At 45.3% G+C, this 24,476-nt stretch overlaps 1 protein-coding gene across 1 annotated transcript in view; it reads right to left on the bottom strand.

Annotated features, from left to right (window-relative positions):
- Positions 1-24,476, bottom strand: part of MBTPS1 (membrane bound transcription factor peptidase, site 1) — a 65,146-nt gene that overhangs the window by 4,315 nt on the left and 36,355 nt on the right. Inside the window, exons 12-21 of the mRNA XM_032156317.1 lie at positions 18,309-18,453; positions 14,904-15,092; positions 14,182-14,354; positions 12,619-12,734; positions 11,948-12,104; positions 10,468-10,592; positions 9,662-9,739; positions 7,266-7,406; positions 4,636-4,767; positions 3,265-3,391 (exon numbers count right to left, since the gene is read on the bottom strand). Coding sequence (XP_032012208.1) covers positions 3,265-3,391; positions 4,636-4,767; positions 7,266-7,406; positions 9,662-9,739; positions 10,468-10,592; positions 11,948-12,104; positions 12,619-12,734; positions 14,182-14,354; positions 14,904-15,092; positions 18,309-18,453 — 1,383 coding nt within the window. The remainder of the gene's footprint in view (positions 1-3,264; positions 3,392-4,635; positions 4,768-7,265; positions 7,407-9,661; positions 9,740-10,467; positions 10,593-11,947; positions 12,105-12,618; positions 12,735-14,181; positions 14,355-14,903; positions 15,093-18,308; positions 18,454-24,476) is intronic.

Here is a 24,476-nt window from a genome sequence, read left to right as displayed (position 1 = left end):
GCGCCCAGCCTGTTCATGAGATTCTACTGAGTTTACAATATGACCAGCAGGAGCCTGTTTTTGCATAAAGCTGGAAACATGACCAAGCGCCTCGGGAGGACACTCCAAGTGAGGCCCTGGAAGGAGCCTGTGGGCGGGAGGAGCTGAGCCTGCTGAGTGGACACGAGCCTGGGGCTATCGAGGTCCGCTCCCTAAGGCCTGGAGAGTCGGAGGCAATGGTGACTCCACAACCACTGCATATTATGGAGTGGGCAAACTGGTGCTGGGAACCAGACAGCATCTTTGTCTCTGAAGAAACCACTGTCTCCAGAGAGAATACGAAACATACAAGGAACCAACAATGGGGGAGAGTCTGAGCAGCAAAACGTGGGGTCCCCATCTGCCTTGCCTGCAGGCGGGGGACGATCAAATGAACGTGTGCGCTTTCTGTACTCTGCGGTGCAGAGTATCATTATTAACTCTGGGATCTGAAAAACTTTTCAGGCCAATGCAATTTAGACCCAAAGAACAGAGAGAGGCTGATATGCTGGCAACAGCCGCACAGAGCTTGGGAGGACACTGGAGCTAGAGCGAAGAGCACGATGGGAAAAACACTACTCTGGCTTAAGTAAGGGGGAAGAATACAGTAAGTTTGCAAATTAAAAATTCTCTATTTTTCGGTTATTTACTCATTTGGAAACTGTCGGCCTGTCTCTTCCACTTTGGGCAAGTGAAAGCAAAGACGTCCAGTCCTATCAGCAATTAGGCAGAAAGTCAAGGCCAAGCTGGCGGGCAAGGGCTGGTCTGAGTACAGCCTTCTCAGGCAGGCAAGAGAGAGACTCCCGCTCGATACTCCCAGCTCGGCAACTGCCTGAATGCCAATGAGCACTCATTATAACCCGTCCTATTTTATAGGATTTAATTTTACACTTCAGGTTTAATCAGTCTGAAAATTAAACTGACAGTGTTAAGTTACGGAATCAATGATATTTAGGCTTTATGACTTTGTAGCTGACTATATATGGGCTATATTTCCATTCTTTTTTTTTTTGAGACCGAGTCTCGCTCTGTCGCCCAGGCTGGAGTGCAGTGGCGCAATCTTGGCTCACTGCAAGCTCTGCCTCTCGGGTTCACGCCATTCTCCTGCCTCAGCCTCTCCGAGTAGCTGGGACTACAGGCGCCCGCCACCACGCCCGGCTAATTTTTTTGTATTTTTAGTAGAGACGGGGTTTCACTGTGGTCTCGATCTCCTGACCTCGGGATCCGCCCACCTCGGCGTCCCAAAGTGCTGGGATTACAAGTGTCAGCCACCGTGCCCGGCTGCTGTATTTCCATTCTAACGGTGACATCCTGTTCCAGAATCTAATTCTTTGGCGATGGCACTTTCTAGTGGAGCAGTCATGGTAACAGTCCACACCCATTACCATGTGACTGCTTTACAGCATACTGACGGAAGGACTGAGGAGCCACCGGAGCAGGGGTTCCTCTCAGGGAGGACGCTGACACTTCCATAGCTGCCCTAGGTATGGGCACCTGATGCCAACAGAGAAGCCCAAAGCGCCTCTCCACTTCACAGATGGAAACCTGCCCCTGGCACTGGGCTGACAGCATCTGGAGCTATCTCCTGGTCTCAAATCTCTTTTAGAGACTCAGAATATGCGTCGATCTAGGTCTCTGGGGACCGAGATTAATTTTCAACAAGATGTGAAAAGCAAGATAAATGTAAAACCCAGCAGCGTACTGAGAAGAAGGAATTACTGAGTGATTGTGAAAATCAAATTCCAGGAGCTGTCCATTATCAACATGCTGGATGGGCCGGTTCAGTATGTGATGGATTATTTGATGTGAACAGGTAGATAGCCAAGGATAGAAAGGATATTGTTATCTGCTTCAAGTCCTGAACAACACTGTGGAGAATAATTGGGTTTCTGGAACTTCAGCTAACACTGTTCACTGAGTATGAATTGCTGACCACGGCTGGAATATAAACTCTGGTTTGAATGCTAGGCTAAGAGAAGGTTATAAATAAATAAGATGCAAAAATGGAAACTTATCAGAAATTTTTAAATGATGAGATGTGAACTGGAATGGAAAGTACCCAGTAATTAAGGTTCAGGAAGAAAGCTACTGATGAGACAATGTGATGATTCTACCATTTTCCTGTGTTCTATTAAGCATATTCGAAATGAAGACATATGGTCAGTGCGTGGTGTGTTTAGCACTTTCGGTTTATGATGAGGAGTAAAGGCGGAAGGCAGCCTCGCCACCTTCACACGGGCACTCTCCTCTTCACCTTATAGGACGGAGGGTGGCCTTTGTCCCTGGCCCCATACCATCACTGGAGGAAAAGAAGGCAAGCAGGGGGCCTGTCTAGAGAGTAGCCTCCTGCCTGAGGGGCTGCGGAGAGGGGCTGGGTACCAGGCGGCCAGGGGGGCTCGGAGGGCAAGACTCCTCCTTGATGGGGTGGGAGGTGTGCCTGCCCGGCCAGGGGCACAGCTCTGACAACTGTCCCTGGTTTCATCCCCTTTCTCAGGAGAAGCTCCCCCTTTCTTCTTATATTGTCCTGTTCAGGCCAGGGACGTCACAGAAAAAGTAAGGGGGTGGGATCTGGAGAAAAACGGGACCAGCCACACCGACATGGTCCTAGCCACAGAGGGAAACAGCAGGGCCACCTCAAACACTGGGTACAGAAAGGAAACGATGCAAATGAAGAAGCCGAGTTAGACAGTGAGCTGGAGAAGGGATCCAGGCGGCACTGCACACAGGAGTGCAGTGACAGCAGCAGAGGTCACAGCCTGTCATCGGAGGCAGGTGCTTTCACCCCCAGTCACAGTCAGCACAGGACGTAATGACACAGAAGCATGCTCTTCTTGGACAGGCTGTAACCGCGGCCCCCGGGGATGACAGAAGAAGGGAACTATCTGTATCTTATCATCAATGTCTCAAACAGGGAACACACTGCAGCCGGCAGCTCTCAACTCCCCAACCACAGGACTCAGAGCTCCAGCTCACATGAAATCACTCTGTTGGATCACAGCTTTTTAGAAAAGAATTAACCAAATGTAACAAAGTGCTAATTATCCAAAGCACTTTTTATGCAGGATACCACCAAAGAGCCTGTTTCCAAACACCAATACGAGGTTCACCAAATAACTGTCGCAAATGACAAGCTTGAAGATCTGACAATGCCATAGTGATGTCAGTAAAATTCCATTCTCTCCTATAAGAAAAGCAATGACTCACAAGCCCCGTGGAAAGAGTGGAAGGGCACAGGCGGACACTAACCTGGGCGCCGTCTCGTTTAAAGGCTGTGGTTTGGCCCAAGACAAATGTGGACAGGCTGGCAGAGGCCGAGGTTTTGGGTCTCCCAAATGGGCCTCCAGAACCTTGGAGTACCGATGAAGATGGTTTCCTGTGGTTAGCAGCAACATCAACAAAAAAGAAAATCATCTCTATTATTAAAATGCAAAGGAAAAAAGAGGGCTTTATTATGAGTTTGTCTGCTTTCCCCCAGCAGAGCACAGAGCCCCTGTGCTCTATTGAGCTATCCTCCATGAGCTGCAGGAGCCACGCCTGAGTGGTTCCTCCCGGACAATGTGTGTTTCCATTACTGAAGGAGGGTGAGAAAATCAGAACCCTTCCCTTGAAGATGGGCAGATGTGTGCACGGCACTGGCTGGTCAACCGTTGCTGACCACCACTGACACACGCAAGGCTACACCTGCGGAATCTTAGCTACAGACTGGTTTCATGGAAAAAATACTTCTCTTCTAAAATATTTAATTCTCTGGCCAAATAAAAAACCACTCTGCATTTTCAAAATTCTTTCTATTTCTTAGATCTGCACCACTGAACACTGTAGCTGCCAACCACATGTAGCTATTAAGCAACTGAAATAAGGTATCATGTGTTTAAATTCTAATATTCTTCATGTCTTGGGCTCAAGTATGTTATTAAAATAGTTTCATCTGTGTTTCTTTTTACTTTTTAAACGCAGCTCCTGGAAAATTTTAAATGACGCCTGTGGCCCCCACGAGCCTTCTAGGGGCAGCGCTGTAAGGACCAGCACAGCAGGGACTTACAGGCACTGATACCCACCCCACTAAGTGCCAAGCAGCTGGGGGCCCCACGGCACCAGCACAGGCCCCAGACGGGAGTTGAGGCTCCACGACCGCATACTGCCCGGGGGATCTCAGGCAGTTAACTAATTTCTCTCAGCTCTCATTTCCTCATCTGGAAACTGGGAATAATAATATCTATTTTCACAGGATTACTGACAGGTGAGCATCCCAGCCTGCTGCCTGGGACCTGGCAAGTGCTCTAGAATGTTGGTGATTCTTCCTGAAGAGCTGTAGGAGCCACTGTTCTCACCTGTGAGAGCAGGACAGTAAACACACCCGGAGGGGCGTGAGGGTCGGGGTGCGCGTGGGAAAGCAGCTGCACACTGGGTCCTCGATCATGGCCCTCTGGGGACTAAGGATGGCCTCTCGGCAGGTTAGATCCGCTGAGGGCTGGTCTCCCCGCAGCCATTACGAAAACTGCTCAGCAGCGCACACAAACTGGCCCCGCCTGCTGGCAGGCACAGCCACTGGCTGAAGTAGCATCATGTTCAGCTGGATGCAATTCCCTCCCCAAGGCATCCTGCCCATCCACTCACCTTCCATCCTCTCTGGAGTGACTGAGCCTGCTCCACTGGGAGGGCGCTGGCGGTTCCCAGAGTGACTGAGGCTAGGAGGTGTCACCCCATACGATGTGTACTGGAGGAGGGCATCCAGAAGCCAAAAGCACTCTGCGAAGTCAACAAGCCTGTTTAGGAATTCCTTTTTTTTTTTTTTCCCAGACAGAGTCACGCTCTTGTCACCCAGTGCAGTGGCACAATCATAGCTCACTGCAGCCTTGAGCTCCTGGGCTCAAGTGATCCTCCTGCCTCAGCCTCCCAAGTAGCTGAGACTGCAGGCACATGACACCATGCCTGGCTAATTTTTTCTTTTTTGCAGAAATGGGTCTGGCTGGTCTCAAACTCCTAGGCTCAAGTGATCTTCTTGCCTCAGCCTCCCAAAGTGCTGGGATTATAGGTATGAGCCACCACACGTGGCCCGGAATTTAGCTTTTAAAAAGAAATCTCTAAAGGAATTTTTTTTTAAGTTAGTCCCCAGAAGAGGGGGAAATGGGAGTTCAGAAGTCACGAGTTTAGGTCAAAGTAAATCCAACACGTTCCAGATTCCCCTATTCTCATAAGACATGCATTCTCAGTGGCCCAGCCCAGCCCAGCCAGATCAGCACACACAGCCATGACCTGACCAGGGCTCCACTCCCAGTGCCCCAGGGCTCCAGGTGGTCAGCACCGCTGTCCACCAGGCTGCACCAACCACCTGAGTGCCACACTCAGCTCCTCATGGATGGGGGCAGAATGGAGCTCATTCAGAGACAGTGAGACCATGTGACACCCACTGAAAAAAGAAGGGCCTGATGAGAGCGGGGGCTCAGGGGCAACAGGGAGAGAAGAACGGAGGGCCATGGCTCCTGCTGCGTCCCAGAGGCTCTCCTGGGGAGAAGGAACTGTACTGACACCTCAGGGGTGGAGGCAAGGCCCAACACCCATGGAGCATCTGTTCACTTGAGCTGGGCTTCGAGTCGGCAGGGCCCTGGCCACTGGAAGTGTGACAGCATAGAAAGGGCAATTTGTTTTCAGGGACACCTCAGAGTCGAGGCACTGGGCTAGCAACAGCTCCCGTTCCCAAAGGATCCTTTCTGAGGGCGAAGGCACAACCCGGTATTGAAACCTGGAGCTTCTGTTTCCATCTCGTTTCTCCTGTGTCTGCCCCTTCAAGTCCCATTACCATCAACCTGGACTAGACAAGATCCATGTGAGGAAAATGCCATTAAGTACTTTCCTGTCATTAAAGGGCACTTCTGGTCAAGTGCTTAATGCCCCTGAAAGATTAAAAAAGCTGCCATTTTAAATTGAAGGCCTAGGACCATCCTCTCAGGCATTTACAATTTAATAAAGACTCTTACCGAGATCTCAGGTCTTAAAATCTCTGTGGAAATAAAACATTAATCTCCTTTAACTGTGACTTTAACCCTCACTTTTAATTTTTATTTTATTTTATTATTATTATTTTTAAACAGTGTCTTGCTCTGTCACCCAAGCTGGAGTGCAGTGGCACGATCTTGGCTCACTGCAACCTCCGCCTCCTGGGTTCAAGCAACTCTCCCACCTTAGCCTCCCAAGTAGCTGGGATTACAGGCACACGCCACCACCCCTGGCTAATTTTTGTATTTTTAGTAGAGATGTGGTTTCACTGTGTTGGCCAGGCTGGTCACGAACTCCTGACCTCGTGATCCACTCACCTCGGCCTACAAAGTGCTGGGATCACAGGTGTGAGCCATCGTGCCCGGCCCATTTTTGATTTTTAAAAAGACCCATCCCAGTCTAGGGATTTACATAAATGCCAGGAATGTAGTCAACTTCAGCCTGAAACAGAGGGGCACACACACACCTCTCAGTGCACGCTGTTAGGGCCTCGTTCTTGTCACTCACCACCCGCCCTCTGCCTCGAGTTCCCCAGTGGTCACAGTGCATGAGAAGGTTGCCTTTCAGGCCTGGTGTTGTTATCATCTTACCAGGTAAAACACGGAGCACTTTCACCATTCTTTTTCCCCTTTACAAAATGAGAAAAATAGTCTGTGCCCAACCTCAAGCCCCCAAATCCAAAGGATGCATCGAGAGACTGACAAAGAGGCAGAGGGAAGAGGACTGGTGTGCCCATTTGCCTCCCCTTCATGCCTCAAGATAACAAATGCTCTTCACTGATAAAGGCTCAGAAAAGCCCGAATTCTCGGTCTGGAAGGACAGCCAAGAGCCAGCCCTCCAGGAAAAGAGTGGGTCAGACCAGAGAAGGGCGCCCCCACATGGCAGTGCCCACAAAGTACAGGCAGCACGGGGTAGGAAGCCTGGGAGGGGCAGGCCCCAAGGAAGTCAGGGAAGGGGCTCTCCACCAGAATGCGGGGGTCCCGCCTCCACTGGCCTCAGGAAGGTGAGGATGGAGAAGAGGCATCATGGCCGGAACAAGTAGCTTTGTTTTGCTTATTAAATGTGTACAGACTAAGACACCTATCAAAATAATCCAAGCAATCAAAGCGACTGCAACGTCTCCAGCTGACCCTGGCTCAAGTGAACAGATGTCAGCTGATCTGCCTGCATCTCACGGGCGCCTTTCCAGAGACAAAGGGAAGAAAGGATCTGAGTGCTGAAGTCACTAAGCCCGTTTGCGTTTTTCCTACCCTTCTGTCGGTGACTGTCATCCAAGCAATTGGAGTCCCCATACAGTACAATCCGGCCTCCACCCTCAGCTGGAATCTGATAAAGTCCCAAAATGGGGACGTTTTCAACAACTGCTGTTTCCTGCTTTAAAACCTCCAACCCTGAAACAACACAACAAAAACAACAGCCATGAGAGTTTCCACTGAGCAGTGAGTTATTTCCTGAGACTTCATCCACGTGACAAATAAACCATATTTACAAAATCGAATATTCAATTAAAACACTGCAAATTTTTAGAATAGAAAAGCCTTAAGAATAAGCCTTTTAGAATGTTAATGTCTTAAGTGCCATTAATTTGTTTTAGCAAAATTCACTTTGTGTGTATTTCCGTATCTATCCACTTTCATTTTTACTTGCCATGGCAGTACATAATATTTACAATTGCAAAGGTGCTGCCTCTTTCTCTCTTAAAAAAACCCTAAATTTTGTCCCCTCTTATTATCCTGAAAGGCCTATGTTTTCAGACACCTACACAAAGGGCAGCCAGCAGCTCTTGCTAAACACACAGGTTTCTCTGTGAATACAGTCATATATACTACTACCCAGGTTTCATGTTTTATTATGAAAAGCTAGGACAAATGTAACTAATTTTTAAAAGTATGTCCACATATTTTAAATTTAGGTTTAAGACATCAGTTACATTAATTTCACAAAGACACATGTTCCAACAGCACAGCCTCCTATCTTTGCCCAGATGACATAATTTAAAATTTGTAATAAATCAAGAAGTCAAAAATGTATAAATGCCAGAGGCAGCATCATCAGTGGCACCACCAGATAATCTAGGAGTCTCTGCCCCTAATTCAATTGCTTTCCTCTGCACTAGAACATGATGTACGTCTTCATCAGAATCTAGTATCGTGTGTGTTGATAATATCTGAAATGTCTGTAGCTCTATAAACGTGACATTCCCTGCTCTCTGTGCAGGAATCCTACTAGGAGCTGAGTAAAAGAAAAAATACGCTTTTCTTTGGAAGAGGGAAGCAGTCAGGAAAAACTGGAACACATTCACCACCATTTGCCTTGTGGTATTTGATGGGAGTTTTATTTCTGCCATCAGGGTCTTTTCTGATCAGGCATAACCCAAATTCCTATTTTCAAATTCTTATTTTGTACCCAAAAGATTATTCAACTTAAAGTCTTTATGGGAATAAAATGCCCCTTTAAAAAATTTCACTTTCACACTGTAGTAGAACGCCAAAAGAAAGCACATATCCTTAAATCTACTTCTGATTCTCCCCACCCACCAACCAAAAACAAGGATCTCCCAGAGGGTACAAGCCAATGAGACCACCGCTGTGATCCACTGTTTATAGCTAGGACCTGAAGTGATACTGTCTATGAGAAATGCTTGTAGAAAGAATCACTAACCCATGGCCAAGTAACTGTAAAAACAATCATTATGTGCCTAAAGGTGAAATATAACCCTATTAAACACAGATCCAGTTACTGATCAACCTTGCTTTTGATAAAAGGAAAAAATTCCTTCCAGGTAATATAAAAATAAATTCTATATTCCAGTTGCAAGTAGATAAGGAGAGAAATCGTCTCTTTTCATCGTTTTCAACTAACAAAACTATCCTTAACTTCCACGTACAGAAAATGGCAACTTTACGAGGGAGGGGGCCTCTCATTCTGAAATACACAGTATTAATTTGCATGACAAAAATGAATCTTGAACATTTTCATTTTTCTAAAACCTTGGTAATCTGGCAATCACAGAAGCAGAACAATTTATAAAGGGTAACAAAAAAATTCATCAAGTAACCCTGAAGGTAGTTTTTTTTTTTTTTTTTTTTTTTTTTGAGATGGTCTCCCTCTGTCGCCCAGGCTGGAGTGCAGTGGCATGATCTTGGATCACTGCAACCTCTGCCTCCCAGGTTCAAGCGATTCTCCTGCCTCAGCCTCCTGAGTAGCTGGGAATACAGGTGCGTGCCATCATGCCTAGCTAAATTTTTATATTTTTGGTAAAGACGGGGTTTCACTGTGTTAGCCAGGATGGTCTCGATCTCCTGACCTTGTGATCTGCCTGTCTCAGCCTCCCAAAGTGGTGGGTACCATTCAAGTAATATTGCAATAAATTTTAAAAGAAGCCAAAACATCAAATGGGCATGGGATTTCTTACTGGGGTGATAAAATTGTTCTAGAAGTAGACAATGGTGATGGTTCCACAATTTTGAAAATACACTAAAAACCACCGAATTGTACACTTTAAAAGGGCAACTGTTACGGTATGTAAATTATATGCAATAAAGCTTTTATTAAAGAGAGACAGAGATGAGAGAGAGAGAGAGAAGCGGGGGAAAACGGAGAGAGAGAAAGAAGAAGCAAAAGGCCCATGAATGGCATCCTTTACCTTGGTCCTTGAAAGTCTGTGTTATCACGACGCCATCTTCTGGAAACTTCGCGATGCTGCACCCTGACGCATAATACACTAGGAAAGAGTGTTCAAAGTCAAGGGAACGCAGAGAACGCCGAACGCTTTAATAAATAACAGCTACTCGTTTACCCAAAATACATTCTTCAGATGCTATGTATTTTTTTAAATTGTTTTTAATCTTGAGGGAGGAGCTGCTATTGCCTTGTCACACATAAAGTACAAGTAATCTCCTCAAAATTCCAGTAAAAAAACACTACTAACATCAGGTTTCTGAATACATTTTATAATTCAAAGAAAAATACTACTTTAACATTAGGTTTCTGAATAGATGTTATAATTCACAGCAGTTAAAGGCTCAAAACAAGCTGTCCAGACCTGCAGAATGGGTAGTAAGAATGCTTAAGACATTGTTCTCAAAACCGACTACCAAAACCTTATCTGTGGGGAAACTTCCTACACGAGAAACACAAAGTTATTTCATGAATAGCACTTTGTAAATAATTAAGAAGCTGTGAGGTAGTTCCTATTTGGGACTATTACACAAAGACTCGAACAGGGGGCACTAAAATTAGGAACGGCTACATATTTTCATTAAAAAAAAAAATCTGGACAAAACTAGAGCCTCACAGATGCACTTTTGAAAATACTGATGAGTTCTTTCCACAGACTCCAGCTAACTGAGGGATCATCATTCTCTTTCTCAAGAAATCTAGATAGACTTCAGAGGTGTAGAGCTTCTGCTCTCACGCCTAAGACCATGCCCTCGGGAAACAGAGCCTTACTGTCATGGTTGGCCAGGGTGAACTCCCCTTCATACAGGCCATCGCTGAACCCCATGTTCCACACAGACAGCAGCTCATTCAGAGCTGGTATGTTAGCTCCTCCGGTATCCGGCATCCACCACTGCCTGGGAAAGTAGTAACAGACACACAGGGAACAGGGAATGAAGACATCCCGTACACGGTTATTTAGCCTCTGTGACAAAACTCAACTTCTCCTGCCACAATCCACTCCTTCCACACTAAGGCTTCAACTGAAACCAACTGTATGGGTTTGGGTAAAACTGCAAATTTAAGCGCTTTGGCTGATGTGCAGAATTAATTAAAGCAAAATTTATTTTATGAAATGAAAATCAGTACTTTACCGAAATGCACCAGACCCAGCAAGGCTCAGTGAAGGAAAAGGAGATTAGAAAGAAGCACAGAAACGTTCAGTCACAGACTGTAAAGAAACCAATTCGAAACATAAAGGTGATTATGTTTATAATACATTGGGAGTCCTTGATCCCAATTAACGGGAGGACACTATTCCCTTTGAGTAAATTAATTACTACAAAGATAAGTAAATTAATTATTGTAAATATACAATATCTAAATATACAATAATTTACTCGAAATATTCCTTAAGTAAGAGTTCCTTTGGTGCATTTAAATTTATATATACTCAGTAACAGAGTGCAAGTGAAAAAGAATTAAACAGAAGTTTAAAGCTGAAGTATCTCATCTCTAAGATTAACAAGGAAAGACAATGAACCCTCTATATTATTAACAGTACTCACAGTCAATAAACATCTTACTTTATGAGCAATTTTCTTTTTTTTTTCTTTTTTTTTTTTTTTTTGAGATGGAGTCTCGCTCTGTTGCCCAGGCTGGGGTGCAGTGGGGCAATCTCGGCTCACTGCAAGCTCCGCCTCCCGGGTTCATGCCATTCTCCTGCCTCAGCCTCTCCGAGTAGCTGGGACTACAGGCGCCCGCCACCACGCCTGGCTAATTTTTTTGTATTTTTAGTAGAGGCAGAGTTTCACCGTGGTCTCGATCTCCTGACCTCGTGATCCGCCCGCCTCGGCCTCCCAAAGTGCTGGGATTATAAGCGTGAGCCACCGCGCCCAGCCGAGCAATTTTCAAGAACCTCTCTACTGTATAAAGGACTATTTTCTTTTTTGTGTTTTATTTTTTCTCTTTGAGATAGGGTCTCTCTGACACCCAGGCTGGAGTACAGTGGTTTGATCTCAGCTCATTGCAGCCTTGGCCTCCCAGGTTCAACTGATCTGCCCAACTCAGCCGTCCAAAGTGCTGGGATTATAGGCGTGAGCCACCATGCTCAGTCGAAAGGGCTGTTTTTCAAATCAAGCTCTCTGAATGTGTCTGTGCTAAGTGGAAAGACCACCAACAGGTCAAATCATCACTTAAGTATTTGCTGGGTAGAATTTAATTCCCCAAAAGTCACATTTTTTATCCAAATACCAATGCATGTCAACAGTACCTTGTGTTTTCATCATAAAACTTCACTTTTCTCATAACTGAAGTGTTGTACCAGTCACTGAAGATGACGAGCGAGAGGCCGTTGTCCACGTCCCTCCGGAGCTTGGCGATCTCTTCGGGGAAGTACTCCTCCTCACTGTCCACCATCAGCAAAGTGCCTGATGAACAAAGAACCAAGGCTGCGAACTGTCACCTCTGAATGACAGGACACCACCACTGCAGAAACAGTGTCACCAGGTACATGTCTCAGGTTACTGACACCTAAGAGTCTGGTTTGTCCACCCTGTACCACTTTAAAAGGGACTAAAAAGTAGAGGGCCAGGGCCCAGCAATACACAGCGACTATCTGTGATCTCATTTCACTTGTGTGCTCGGGATAAAGATCTTCATTCACTTGAGAAGGAGCAAAATATACGGCAGAGCTGCTTTCAACTTCAAGAAAAAAGAGTATGAATGTCCCTGTCTCCAATCAGTCTGTCTTGTATTTCAGCTAAGTGTCACACCCACGACCACCTGTTTCAGAGCCTCGCCCCAGGCTCACCCAGCTGTGGGGCCCACGGTACATACTCCCTTGGTAGCTATCACTGAAAACTGGGATTCACTTCTCAAACATTTAACAAACATCCAAAGTGGGCGGAAAGACCATCTGGCTAGCACAGCATCGCCACTTACCATACTGACTGGCATCAAAACATGTGAAGGGGGCCCCAAGGACCTCTACAAAGTAGCCCATGCTTCTCAGATGCTGGTACATATCCCTGAAATTGGTGTGGATGTGATCACCATTCCTGAAAAACAATAGGCCACGGCATTAAAATGATCAATCTTTACTGGCAATAAAGGCATATCTGGCCACAGGGCCACCTCTGCAGGAGCACCATGCGATGGCCCACAGAGACGGCTTGGATGGCTGGCCACTGGCACAGGCATCAGCTTAGGAGACCTGTGCGCTCTGGACACACGGAAACGGCTGATAAGAAGAAACCACGTGCCTAGCAGGTGCATGAAAGAGACAAAATGACCAGAAGAAATGGCCAAAGACATGTTTAAAGTGTACTGGACCATCACTGTAGCAGTGGTGTTCATGTAAATTGCTGGCAACCATCTGTGTCTGACAGAAGAGCTTAGCAAACGGCCGCAGGAGTGCAGGGATGCTGGAAGAAGATACGCAGGGCCACGGTGCTAAGACAGCAGCACAGCTAACTGATATCACTGCCACTGGTCAACTTCCCATCCCCGTCCCTCCCAAATGTGCTCACTTTCCTATGGGACACTGTATACACCCTCTAGGGTCACCTCATTTTCACCTCCCAGCCCCGCAGCACCCTACTCCTCAGCAGCACGGACTCCAGGTGCTCTTCTGCAGGCCCACAGGCTCTCCTTGGTCTATGAACTTCCCATCACTTCCTGTCTACCCGTCTCTGGTCTGAGCCCCTCCAATCTGGCTGCCAGGAACATCTTATTTTAAAAGGCAAGTCTGACTCTGTAACTATCCTGGTCACATCTTTCAATGCTTCCCCTTCCCCTACTTTCAGCATGGAGTTCAAACTTAGTCCAAACGTGAAAGCAGAAATGAGCTTGGCTAATGGACCAAGAGAAAGTCAGCCCAGCTGCCCTGCAGGGAATAGGCACAGGGAGAGGGGGTATGGGGACTGGGGGAGAAGCAGTGCCAGATTCTGAAGGGCTGCATGGGTCACACCACGGGGCTTGGCCAGGTGAGGAAGTGAGAATAGGCAGTCAGTGGAGAGCTTGAGGCAAACTGTGTTAGAATTTATGTTTTAAGAATATTACCAAGGTTGCCACAAGAGGAGTGGAACTTAGGGCAGCAACAGCAACAGCAGCGGCACTCGGGAGCTACTGATGCCGTCCAGGCGAGAGATGACAACGGCCTGGACTAGGATGGGAGAGGGGAGAAGGCCAGACATGGGAGGATCCAGGAGGTAGTGTGAGGGTAAGACTGATGGCTTTGCTGACCGGCTCAATGGGAGAAGGAAGGAAAAGAGAACAGTTAAAGAGAACTTCAAGCTTTTTACTGCACAATCATACATTTGAAAGTTTCAAAAGAGAAGTCAGGCTGCCCCAAGTGCATGGTAAAAGCCCGAACATCTCAGCGTCACCAGAGCCCAGACTCCACGAGAAGCTGAGCAACATCTCCTTTCCAAGAGCTGCAGGAAGAGTGGTGCCTCCCCCCACACGGAGGCTGGGGAGGTGAAGTGCATCCTGTGAGGTGCTTACCAGTCTAAAGGGTCATTCTTCATCCTTAAATTATCCCTGGGGAAATAGCCAGGTGGATAGCGGAGGTTGTGGTACTGATCCCAGAGAACTCTCTTGCTTCGCGGGGGAGTAGGAATTATCTTCACCTTAATGGGGAGCTTTACTGTCGAAGTCTGTTCTGCACCATTTTTTGACTAAAAAAAAAAAAAAGAAACTTGAAATGCCCTCATTGCCCAGAAAGAAACTTTCACGTTTAAAAACATCATTTCTATTTATCAATTTAACCTAAATAATTTGAACACAAGAATTTCCAATAACAAATGTGTGACGAAAGATTCATGTATCACAACTAGGTCCATTCAAACACTTAAAGAGTTTACGAGTTAAAATGTAAGGCATATTCTATTAATAAAAACTACTACGGCCTCCTAGAATTAACACTACATTTCCTTTTAGAGAATGTATATTTTTGGTGCACGCCTTTTGAGCTTGAAATCTGGTAGACAACAGTCTTCTCTGCTGTTGTGTGGCCACAGAACAGCAAGCGCTAGCACTCACTGACTGAGCCACTTCTTCAAACTCCAGCTGCTCCGGAGGCCCTGGAAGCATCAATTGTGGCCATCAAGGCTAAGCCTATCTGTCAACTGTACTTCCAATGGAGACCCCAGGCATTTGGCCTGTCCCTCCCTGAAAGGTGATGTCAAACAGCTAAGAAAACAAGCCACTTTCCCGCATATCCTTACCTCTGTCTCTGCTGGGGAAGCCACAGTGATCATGACATGGCCCTGAGCAATGCCTTCCCAGGACGCCGCTTTCTTGGTCACAGAAATGGAGATGGCCAGGTAGCCCGACCAAGGCCATAAGACTGAGGAGTAGGAGAAGGCAACTTCAATGTTGTCTCCGTTCTGTGGCAAATAGGGCTGCCAGTCAGGCTGCAGGAAAAAGAAATCAGACAAAGGCTAAAGGGAAAAGCTCCAAGAGAAAACACGTGGAAACCAGAAAAACTCAATTCTTACCAAAACTGGTTCTGAGAAATATTTCATTAAATAGGGAAAAATAAAATTTATACACAGATACTAAGTAACTACAACCAAAGTAGCCTATGTACTGCCTCGAACATACCACTAGAAAAGTCTAGAAACCGCTACTTCTGACAGCCTCCAATTTTATGGAGACATTTTTTTTTCTATTGTAAAACAGGGGAACTTTTGACAAAAGTTCCTTAATGAAGAACTTTATCTGACTGAGAGAACTTACATAGATGAAAACTCTCCGATTTAAGGTTATTTCCCAATTAGTTGTATGCTTTAAAAAATCCCATTAATTGAAAGTAGTAACATGACAGGGACACCAGCTGTCCCGAGTCACATTCTGAAGCTGGGAACAGGTGGCTAGAGGGAGGGCTGGCTCAGCTGCGAGATGACCACCCTTCTACCCTCCAGGTGGGAGAAAAGCAGAAAGGGAAGCATGAGCAGAGGCCATCTGGAAGAGACGTCACTGAGAGCTTGCAACTAACCAGTATTTCAGACGAATCTAATTACTCATTTCCCTCACAATCCACACAGCCAGAGCTTACTTCCCAAGTAGGCCAGTGTGTTAAGAAAAAAGTATGAAAAAGAAAGATATCTGTAGGATACGGTGTCCCAAATAATGAGGAAGAAAAGAGATTTTTAGAAAATGCTCTTAGAGCCACTGGTTCGCAAGTGAAAAACTTTCGCCCATCTCTTGTAACACATATCAAATTAACACAGATGAAACAATTAACTATTTAACAATCATATACATAAAACTTAGTAGAAAAATAAGATGGAAATTTTATTATATCTCTGGAAGGATGTTTCTCATCTGCAAACCAATAAAAGTCATAAAACATAAAAATTCAACTACATGAAATGTAAAACTTTTACAGAGGAAAAAACTCCCCACCACAGTAAGTAATATTAAAGGCAAAGGAGAACCACCTGGAGGAACATTTTGCTGAAAACACAGCAACAGTGAATTTCTCTATGACAGGACTATCTTGTTAGGATTGACAGAGAAAATCCCAATTCCAGGAGAAAAATGGGCCAACAAAATGAATGTGTAACTCATACAAGAGGAAACACAATTCGTAAACACAACCAAAGATATCCACCCCACAAAGAACTGAAGTGCACATTTCACAAGGCACCCGTTTTACCCCCTCTAAGCTGAAAGCTGAAAGATGTACCACCTAGAACAGCCAAACGCCCAGCAACAGATGAATGGAGAAACGCCATGTGGCCGACCCGCCCAGTGGAGCACTACTCTAACGTAGGAAGCAGTGTGGCACTGACAGCGCTACGGCATGGACAAACCGTGAAAACCTGAGGCTGAGGGAAGGAAGCTGGGCACAAAATGACAGATGCTACAGGATTCCATTGATGTGAGAAGTCCAGAACAGGCAAGCCCACAGAGACAGAAAGCAGGCTGTTTGCCAAAGGCTGGTGGAAGGAAGGAGGAGTGGCTGATAATGTGTATAAGGTTTCTTTTAGGGTATGTTCCTGAAGGAGATGTTGGCACAACCTTGTGAATATACTAAAACCCACCAAACTGTGCGACCAAAAAGGGTGAATTTCATGATACGTGGATTTTATCTCAATTTTTTAAAACACTAATGGAATAAAAACACTTTAAAAGGCAGATCAGGTCAGGCGTGGTGGCTCACACCTGTAATTCCAGCACTTTGGGAGGGCAAGGCGGGAGGAGCACGAGGTCAGGAGATCGAGACCATCCTGGCTAACACGGTGAAACCCCGTCTCTACTAAAAATACAAAAAATTAGCCAGGGGTGGTGGCAGGTGCCTGTAGTCCCAGCTACTCGGGAGGCTGAGGCAGGAGAATGGCGTGAACCCGGGAGACAGAGCTTGCAGTGAGCCGAGATCGTGCCACTGCACTCCAGCCTGGGAGAGAGCAAGACTCCGTCTCAAAAAAGAAGGCAAATCACCCAGTGAAGGTCTGGTGGAGCCATGTTCTCCTGAACCCCACTGGCAGCAGTCTAAGCTGACATAACTCTACTGGACAGAATTTGGTAGGACGTGCCAAGAGCCATCCTTGACTGTTCACACCCTTTGATTCAGGGAGCAAATCCAGGGAGTTTATGTTAAGGAAATAATTCAAAATAAAAGAAAACCATACATGCAAAAATATTCAGTGAAATGTTGATAATTGAAAACTACCTAACAGTTCAAAGGAAAACAGTAAACAAATTATAATTTACTATTTCTATATAAACAACCATTAAGAAGTATACTGGTGCCATGCATATGTCCTGTAATCCCAGGACTCTGGGAGGCTGAGGTAGGTGGATCACCTGAGGTCAGGAATTCGAGACCAGCCTGGCCAAAAAGGTGAAACCCTGTCTCTACTAAAAATGCAAAAAATTAGCCAGACGTGGTGGCAGGCACCTTTAATCCCAGATACCTGGGAGGCTGAGTCAGTAGAATTGCTTGAACCCAGGAGGCAGAGGTTGCAGGGAGCCGAGATTGTGCCATTGCCCTCCAGCCTGGGCAACAAGAGTGACACTCTGTCTCAAAAAAAAAAAAAAAAAAGAATGAAATACTACAGCTGGGCCTTTAATTATAGCTGCAAAATTGTATAGATGAAAAATCAAATGTAATTAGCTGACTCAGGAGCCAAACTCAAGATGCCAAAGCAAAAAAGTAAAATTGGTTTCATTAATTTATACCCTGACTTATTCTGTAACAGACTCAGGATATAACAAATCACTACTTCCAATAGCCCTGGTAGCCTAGACAGGGCTATTTCCTTTTTTTTTTTTTTTTTCCCAGACAGGGTCTTGCTCTGTCATCCAGGCTGGAGTACAATGGCATGATCTTGGCTCACTGCAGCCTCAACCTCCTAGACTCAAGTGATCCTCCCACATCAGCCTCCTGTGTATCTGGGACCACAGGCACGGACCACCATCCCTGGCTAATTTCTTTATTATTTGTAGAGACAGGTCTCACTTTGTTGCTCAGGCTAGTCTTAAAGTCCTGGGCTCAAGTGATCCTCTCTCCTCGGCCTAGAACTTTTCTTTTTTAACCTCAGCAGAAATAACTATGGCCTAAAGGTCTGGGCTGTGTCTAAGTTCACCATCAAGTCAGAGACCAAGTCAGAGAGAAGTTTCACCTTATCTACAATTCTTCCTGTGACTCCCATGCCGTTGAGGATGGTGACATTAACAACTGTCGGCATTCCTCCATAGTAGATGGGCTGGGAGCAGTAGGGCCACATGTAGGGACACTCAGTCAGATCTATGTAGCTGGGGCTCAAACTGAAATAAAGAATACAGTGTTAGAGTAGATCATATGAGAAAACTACAATGAAGCAACACAGCTGTACAAGACAGAGTTAACAAAGCAGACCTAGCTTCAGAAGGGCTTGCTTACAGGGCTGCCCTAGGCTGGCATCTGGGAACTTGGCTCTGGAATGCTCCTGCACAGATAAGGCCTCTGTGCCAGCCTGCTGCCTATACAGACAGTGTGATGTGCAGGGACACCTCTGCTTTTGCAAGTCTGGAGCTTTGGGAGTTGTCACTGGCAGAGAATGAGTACGCGACCAGCCCTAATGGAAACTTGGACTTGAGTCTCTAGAGGGCTTCCCTGGGCACAAACACGTACACATGTCAATGCAGCTTGCTGCTGGGAAAGGGGCCAGCTCTGTGAGACCCCGCCTGGCAGGAGAGGGGAGAGCTTAGGAAGCCGCGCCTGGATTTCTCCAGGCTCTCTCCGTGTGAGGCATCTTTTTCCCTTACAGAGCCACTATGCATCTTTGCTGTGCCACTATAATGAATCTTAGCTGGGCGTGTGACCACAAGCTGAGTCCCATGAACCCTAAAGCACCAAGCCTGGGAGAGGTGCTGGGGACCCTGACATACAGGTGTCAGAAGTGCTGACACAAGTGCTCTGGCAATTATGTTGGTTTCACGGTTTCCCCTTATCTGAACTGAGTTTGTGTGGGGTTCACATCACTCCTAGTGCAGCAGCAGTGTCAGCTACACCAGAACAGGTGAAAAGACAGGCAACAGACAAATGTTTCAGACAAGACACGACCCACGACAGCCTCCCTGAGAGCACCAGGCATACGTGGATCCTGCTCCTCAAGCTGCACCCACGTGCAGTGGGCACGCGGCTCTGCGCAACTGCTTCACCTCATTACAGGGGATGCCAGCCTTTCTCAAACAGTAACTATGGTATAAGGAGTACTTTTTATTAGTTTGTAATAACAAAGATGTATCTGGGCCAACTGTATTGCTATGTAAGAAACCAAATGGAATATCTTTAGGGATCCTGTGACTTTCACAGGCAGTTATAATCAACACATATCACAGTTAAGTTATCTAAACAGATACCACCTTCACAAGTCTAAAGTTCACAAAAAAAAAGAAAAAGAAAAGGAAATAGGTACCACCTAGTTTTAAAAATCCTGAATGGACTGGCCATGTGACTACAATTGTATGCATCAGCAAAGGTATCTGTTCTACCTGAAATGTGTTTGTAAACTTTGCTGGTAACTGTGCTCTGTAATCAGTTTAATTCGACTACTAATTCAACAGATTTAACTAGGAAATCATTATTAGCAAACAGAATTCAACATCATATTAAGAAAACAACATAGCACAACCAGTGGGATTTATTTCAGACTGGTTCAATATTGGGAAACTCATTAATATCATAAACCATATATATTAATAGGTCTAAAGTATTCATATGATTACCTTTCTAGATGCTGAAAAAGCATACAAAATTCAATCCACAGTCCTGATGAAAACACCCAAAAAAACAGCACTAGACAGATAATCTACCACAATAAAAAAATACAGATAGATATACACACCTTAGGGATAAATCCAGTATCTTACTTAACAGAGAAACACAAGAGGCATTTCCATTAAGATTAGGAACAACACAAGGATAGCCACTCTCTCCACTGCTGTTCAACACTGTGCTAGAGATACCAGCCCATGCAACTAGACAGAAAATAATCAATGAAGCCTTAAGAATTGGTAAGGAAGACGTAAAACTATCTTTATTTCCATATGGTAGGTTAGTATACCTGGAAAACCCTAGAGAAGCAATAATAAAACTAACTCAAACAATAATTCAGATAGGTAGCAGGATATAAAATTAACATACAGAAATAAAATCAACCAGTTAGAGAATATACAAGAAGAGAAAGCCCCATCTACAGCAGCAACAAAAAGATTAAATACTTAAACTTACTAAGAAATGTGTAAAACCCATATGAAGACAACTGTAAAACCTCCTGGAAGACACACAAGACTTGAACAAACGGAAACACATCCTTTGCTCTTAGACAAAATAACAGCATTGTAAAAATATTACTTCTAAGTTCATTTAAAATTTGATGCAATTGCAACAAAAATTCCAACAAACTTCTTTCACAGAATTAAGTTGATATGAAAATTCATATGAAGAAAACAAACATGCAAGAATATCTAAGAAGGGCCGGGTGCAGTGACTCACGTGTGTCATCCCAGCACTCTGGAGGCTGAGGCAGGAGGATGGCTTGAGCCCAAGAGTTGAAGACCAGCCTGGGCAACATGGTGAAACCCTGTCTCTACTAAAAATAGAAAAATTAGCTGGGCATAGGGACATGTACCTGCAGTCCACCTACTTGGGAGGCTGAGACGGGAGAATCACCTGAGCCCAGAGGACAGAGGTTACAGTGAGCTGAGATCATGCAACTGCACTCCAGCCTGATCCACAGAGCAAGACCCTGCTGAAAAAAAAAAAAAAAAAAAAAAAAGAAAAGAAAAGAAAAGAAGAAAAAAAAAAAAAAAAAAAAAAGAAAAAAAAAAAAACCCCCAAAAAAAAAAAAAAAAAAATTACAAGGGGAACTAGCACTAACAGACATTAAAACATGCTATAAAGTCTTTATAATCAAAACAGTGTGGTACCAGTACATGGACAGACAGACCAGTGGAATAGAATGGAAAGCTCAGGGATAGACCTAATACACATGAAAACTTAGTACATAATAAAGACAGTATCTCAAATCACTGGGGCAAAGATGGACTTTTTTTTTTTTTTTTTTTTGAGACAGAGTCTCGCTCTGTCACCCAGGCTGGAGTGCAGTGGCGCAATCTCGGCTCACTGCAACCTCCGCCTCCCGGGTTCACGCCATTCTCCTGCCTCAGCCTCTCCGAGTAGCTGGGACTACAGGCGCCCGCCACCACACCCGGCTAATTTTTTGTATTTTTAGTAGAGACGGGGTTTCACTGTGTTAGCCAGGATGGTCTCGATCTCCTGACCTCGTGATCCGCCTGCCTCGGCCTCCCAAAGTGCTGGGATTACAGGCGTGAGCCACCGCGCCCGGCCAAGGATGGACTTCTTAATCACAACAGCTTTAACAAATGGGTGGCCATTTGGCAAAAGAAAAAATTAGATCCCTACCTCTAAACAATACACAAAAACAAACTCCAAATGGATCAAGAAATTTCAAGTAAATAAAAGAAAGCAAACAAGTATTAGAAGAAAACACGGGTGAATTTCTCTTTTACCTCCCTCAGTGCAGAAAAAGACTTTCCAAGAACTCAAAATACAGAGGCATCAGCTGAAGAGTAACAAATGTGACTATTAAAAAACAACTGCATGGCAAAAACACTTTACACTAAGTCAAAAGACAACCGACAAAGTGGCAGAAAAATCTGCAACATGCATCCCTGACAGAGGGTTACTAACCCTAATATATCGAGAACTCTAAAAAGGGACCAAAAACCCCATTGAAAAAGAACTGAACAGACAATTCACAAGAAAGGTAAAGAAAAAAAAAGCTCTTAGAGACTTAGGTGTCCAAACTCACTCATAAATAGAGAAACACAAATTCAACAACACTGAAATACCATTTCTTACCAGATTTGTAAAAAGTAGCAAGTACGACAGAACACTCTGTCAGTGAGGCTCTGGGGAAACCGGCACTCACGCACACTGCTCACGCCAACACAAACAGCCACAACCCTTCTGCAAAGAAACAAAGCAATGCCTAACAGAGCTACCTGATGCTCTCAACGCTGACCAGCAATGCTACCTTACCTAACACAGCTACCGGACGTTCTCAACCTGGACCAGCAGTGCCACCTTACCTAACAGAGTTACCTGATGCTCTCAACCCAGACTAGCAGTGCCACCTTACCTAACAGTTACCTGACGCTCTCAACCCAGACCAGCAGTGCCACCTTACCTAACAGAGCTACCGGACACTCTCGACCCGGACCAGCAGTGCCACCTTACCTAACAGAGCTACCGGACACTCTCGACCTGGACCAGCAGTGCCACCTTACCTAACAGAGCTACCGGATGCTCTCAATGCTGAGCAGGGTACATTTTTAGGAATTTACCCTGAAGGAACACCTCCAACAAAACTAAGACACACAGGCCTGAGGTTATTCATTGCAAGTTTATAATTACAAAACACTGGAAACAACTTAAAAGCCCATATGCAGACAAGTAGTGGCTTAAACAATTGTACATTCCCAGGATACAGTTGTGAAAAACGAGGAGAATCTCTATGCACTGACGTGGAGAGATTTCCAGGACGTTAAGTGAAAAAAGCAGAATCCAAAACAATATCCACAGTGATGCTATCCTTCTATGTATGTGCTCATTTGTGGGGTGGTGGGGGCGGGGGAAAGGATAAACCCAAACCTGATGTGATGGTTACCTAAGGCATGTGTGGAAGCCTGGTAGAAAGAATGGGCGAGTGGGAACTGACATGGCTTGGATGCTTTTCCCCTCCAAATCTCATGCTGACTTGTAATCCCCAATGTTGGAGGTGGGCCTGGTGGGAGATGACTGGATCATGGGGGCAGATCCCTCATGGGTGGTTTAGCACCATCCCTTTGGTGATAACTGAGTTCTCACTCAGCTCAGGCAAGATCTGGGTGTTTAAAAGTCTGGGACCTCCCCGCTCTCTTGCTCCCTCTCTTGCCATGTGATGTGCTGGCTCCCCTTCACCTTCTGCCATGATTGGAAGCTCCCTGAGGCCTCCCCAGAAGCAGGTGTTGGCACTGTGCTTCCTGTACAGCCTGCAGAACCAGGAGCCAGTTAAACCTCTTTTGTTTGTAAATTACCCAGTCTCGGGTATTTTTTTTATAGCAATGCAAGAACAAACTAACATATCCTTAGAACCACAGTAATGTTTCACACACCCAATAACAAGTTATAATCAACCAGGATGTGGGGGAAATCTAAAAAGGAATACAAATATGAATAAATGAGTCCAACTGTATTAAAAAGACACCAAGGAAAAAATTAACCTAAGTAACTGAAAAAAACCACTATAACTATATTCTGTAGGGCCAAAGATAATGACGCACTATCACGAATACTACATTCAAAACATTCACAAGGACATGGGCTAGCAGTTCCAAAGCTGCTCAGTACGTACACACTACGACCAAGCAAATCAGCCAACATATTGTGGATAATGAGAGCCAGGCTTCACTGTTGGAGAATGGAGTTAGAAACAGAGGTAACATGACCATCTCTGTAAATAAGAAATAAATAAATAGAAACAGGGATAGGGAAAGGCTGGAATGAACACTGAGATACTGGCTGGAATCTGGAGGTGGCATGAACTCATGTTTCCAGTACATTCACAGATAGGCAGATACAGAAGCAGGCGTGTGTGTCTGTGCACGTGTCCATACATTGCCTAGCCCTGTCTCAAGAGCGCAGTAACCACTGTGAGCACAGCAGCTTTGAGAACCCCGAGTGCCCAGGTCTTGATTTCTTTAGAAGAGGCCATCAGCAAACAGCTGCTTGGAGACAGAACTGACACCAAGGATAGAGCACAGAAGTGCATGACAGGACATCCTGTGCTGCCAAGAAGACAGAAAGTGCTCAGAAAAGGCTGGACGCATGCTGAAAACACACATAAGCCAACTACATGGAGTTCCCGGCAGCCAACTCGGGGACAATTTGAACGACCAACTAAATGATGATATTAATTATAATCCACAGAGTAAAATAAATATCTGTGTGTCCATATTGATACAAAGAATTGAATAAATAAATGGGACAGAAAGGACAGCTCTTCCTTCCAGGAGAGCTCCAATTAATAAATGCAAATGGAATGAAGGAAAAAGAAAATCATCACGTGTCAAAGTCCTCAGCAGTAATCACCAAAGGCAAGAACCATCAAGGCATGCTAACACGAGTGAGTAGAAGTATGTGAAGAAACAAGACCATCTCAAAACACGCCCCCACAAGACACTGAGAAGTCACAAAGGAAACACGGGCTGCACAGTGGAGACACCTGGCAGGCACCACCTCT

The sequence above is a fragment of the Hylobates moloch genome, unplaced genomic scaffold (assembly GCF_009828535.3).
Source record: "Hylobates moloch isolate HMO894 unplaced genomic scaffold, HMol_V3 SCAFFOLD_6, whole genome shotgun sequence".
In the NCBI taxonomy this organism is placed as follows: Eukaryota; Metazoa; Chordata; class Mammalia; order Primates; family Hylobatidae; genus Hylobates; species Hylobates moloch.
This window is presented reverse-complemented; position numbering and strand designations above follow the sequence as displayed.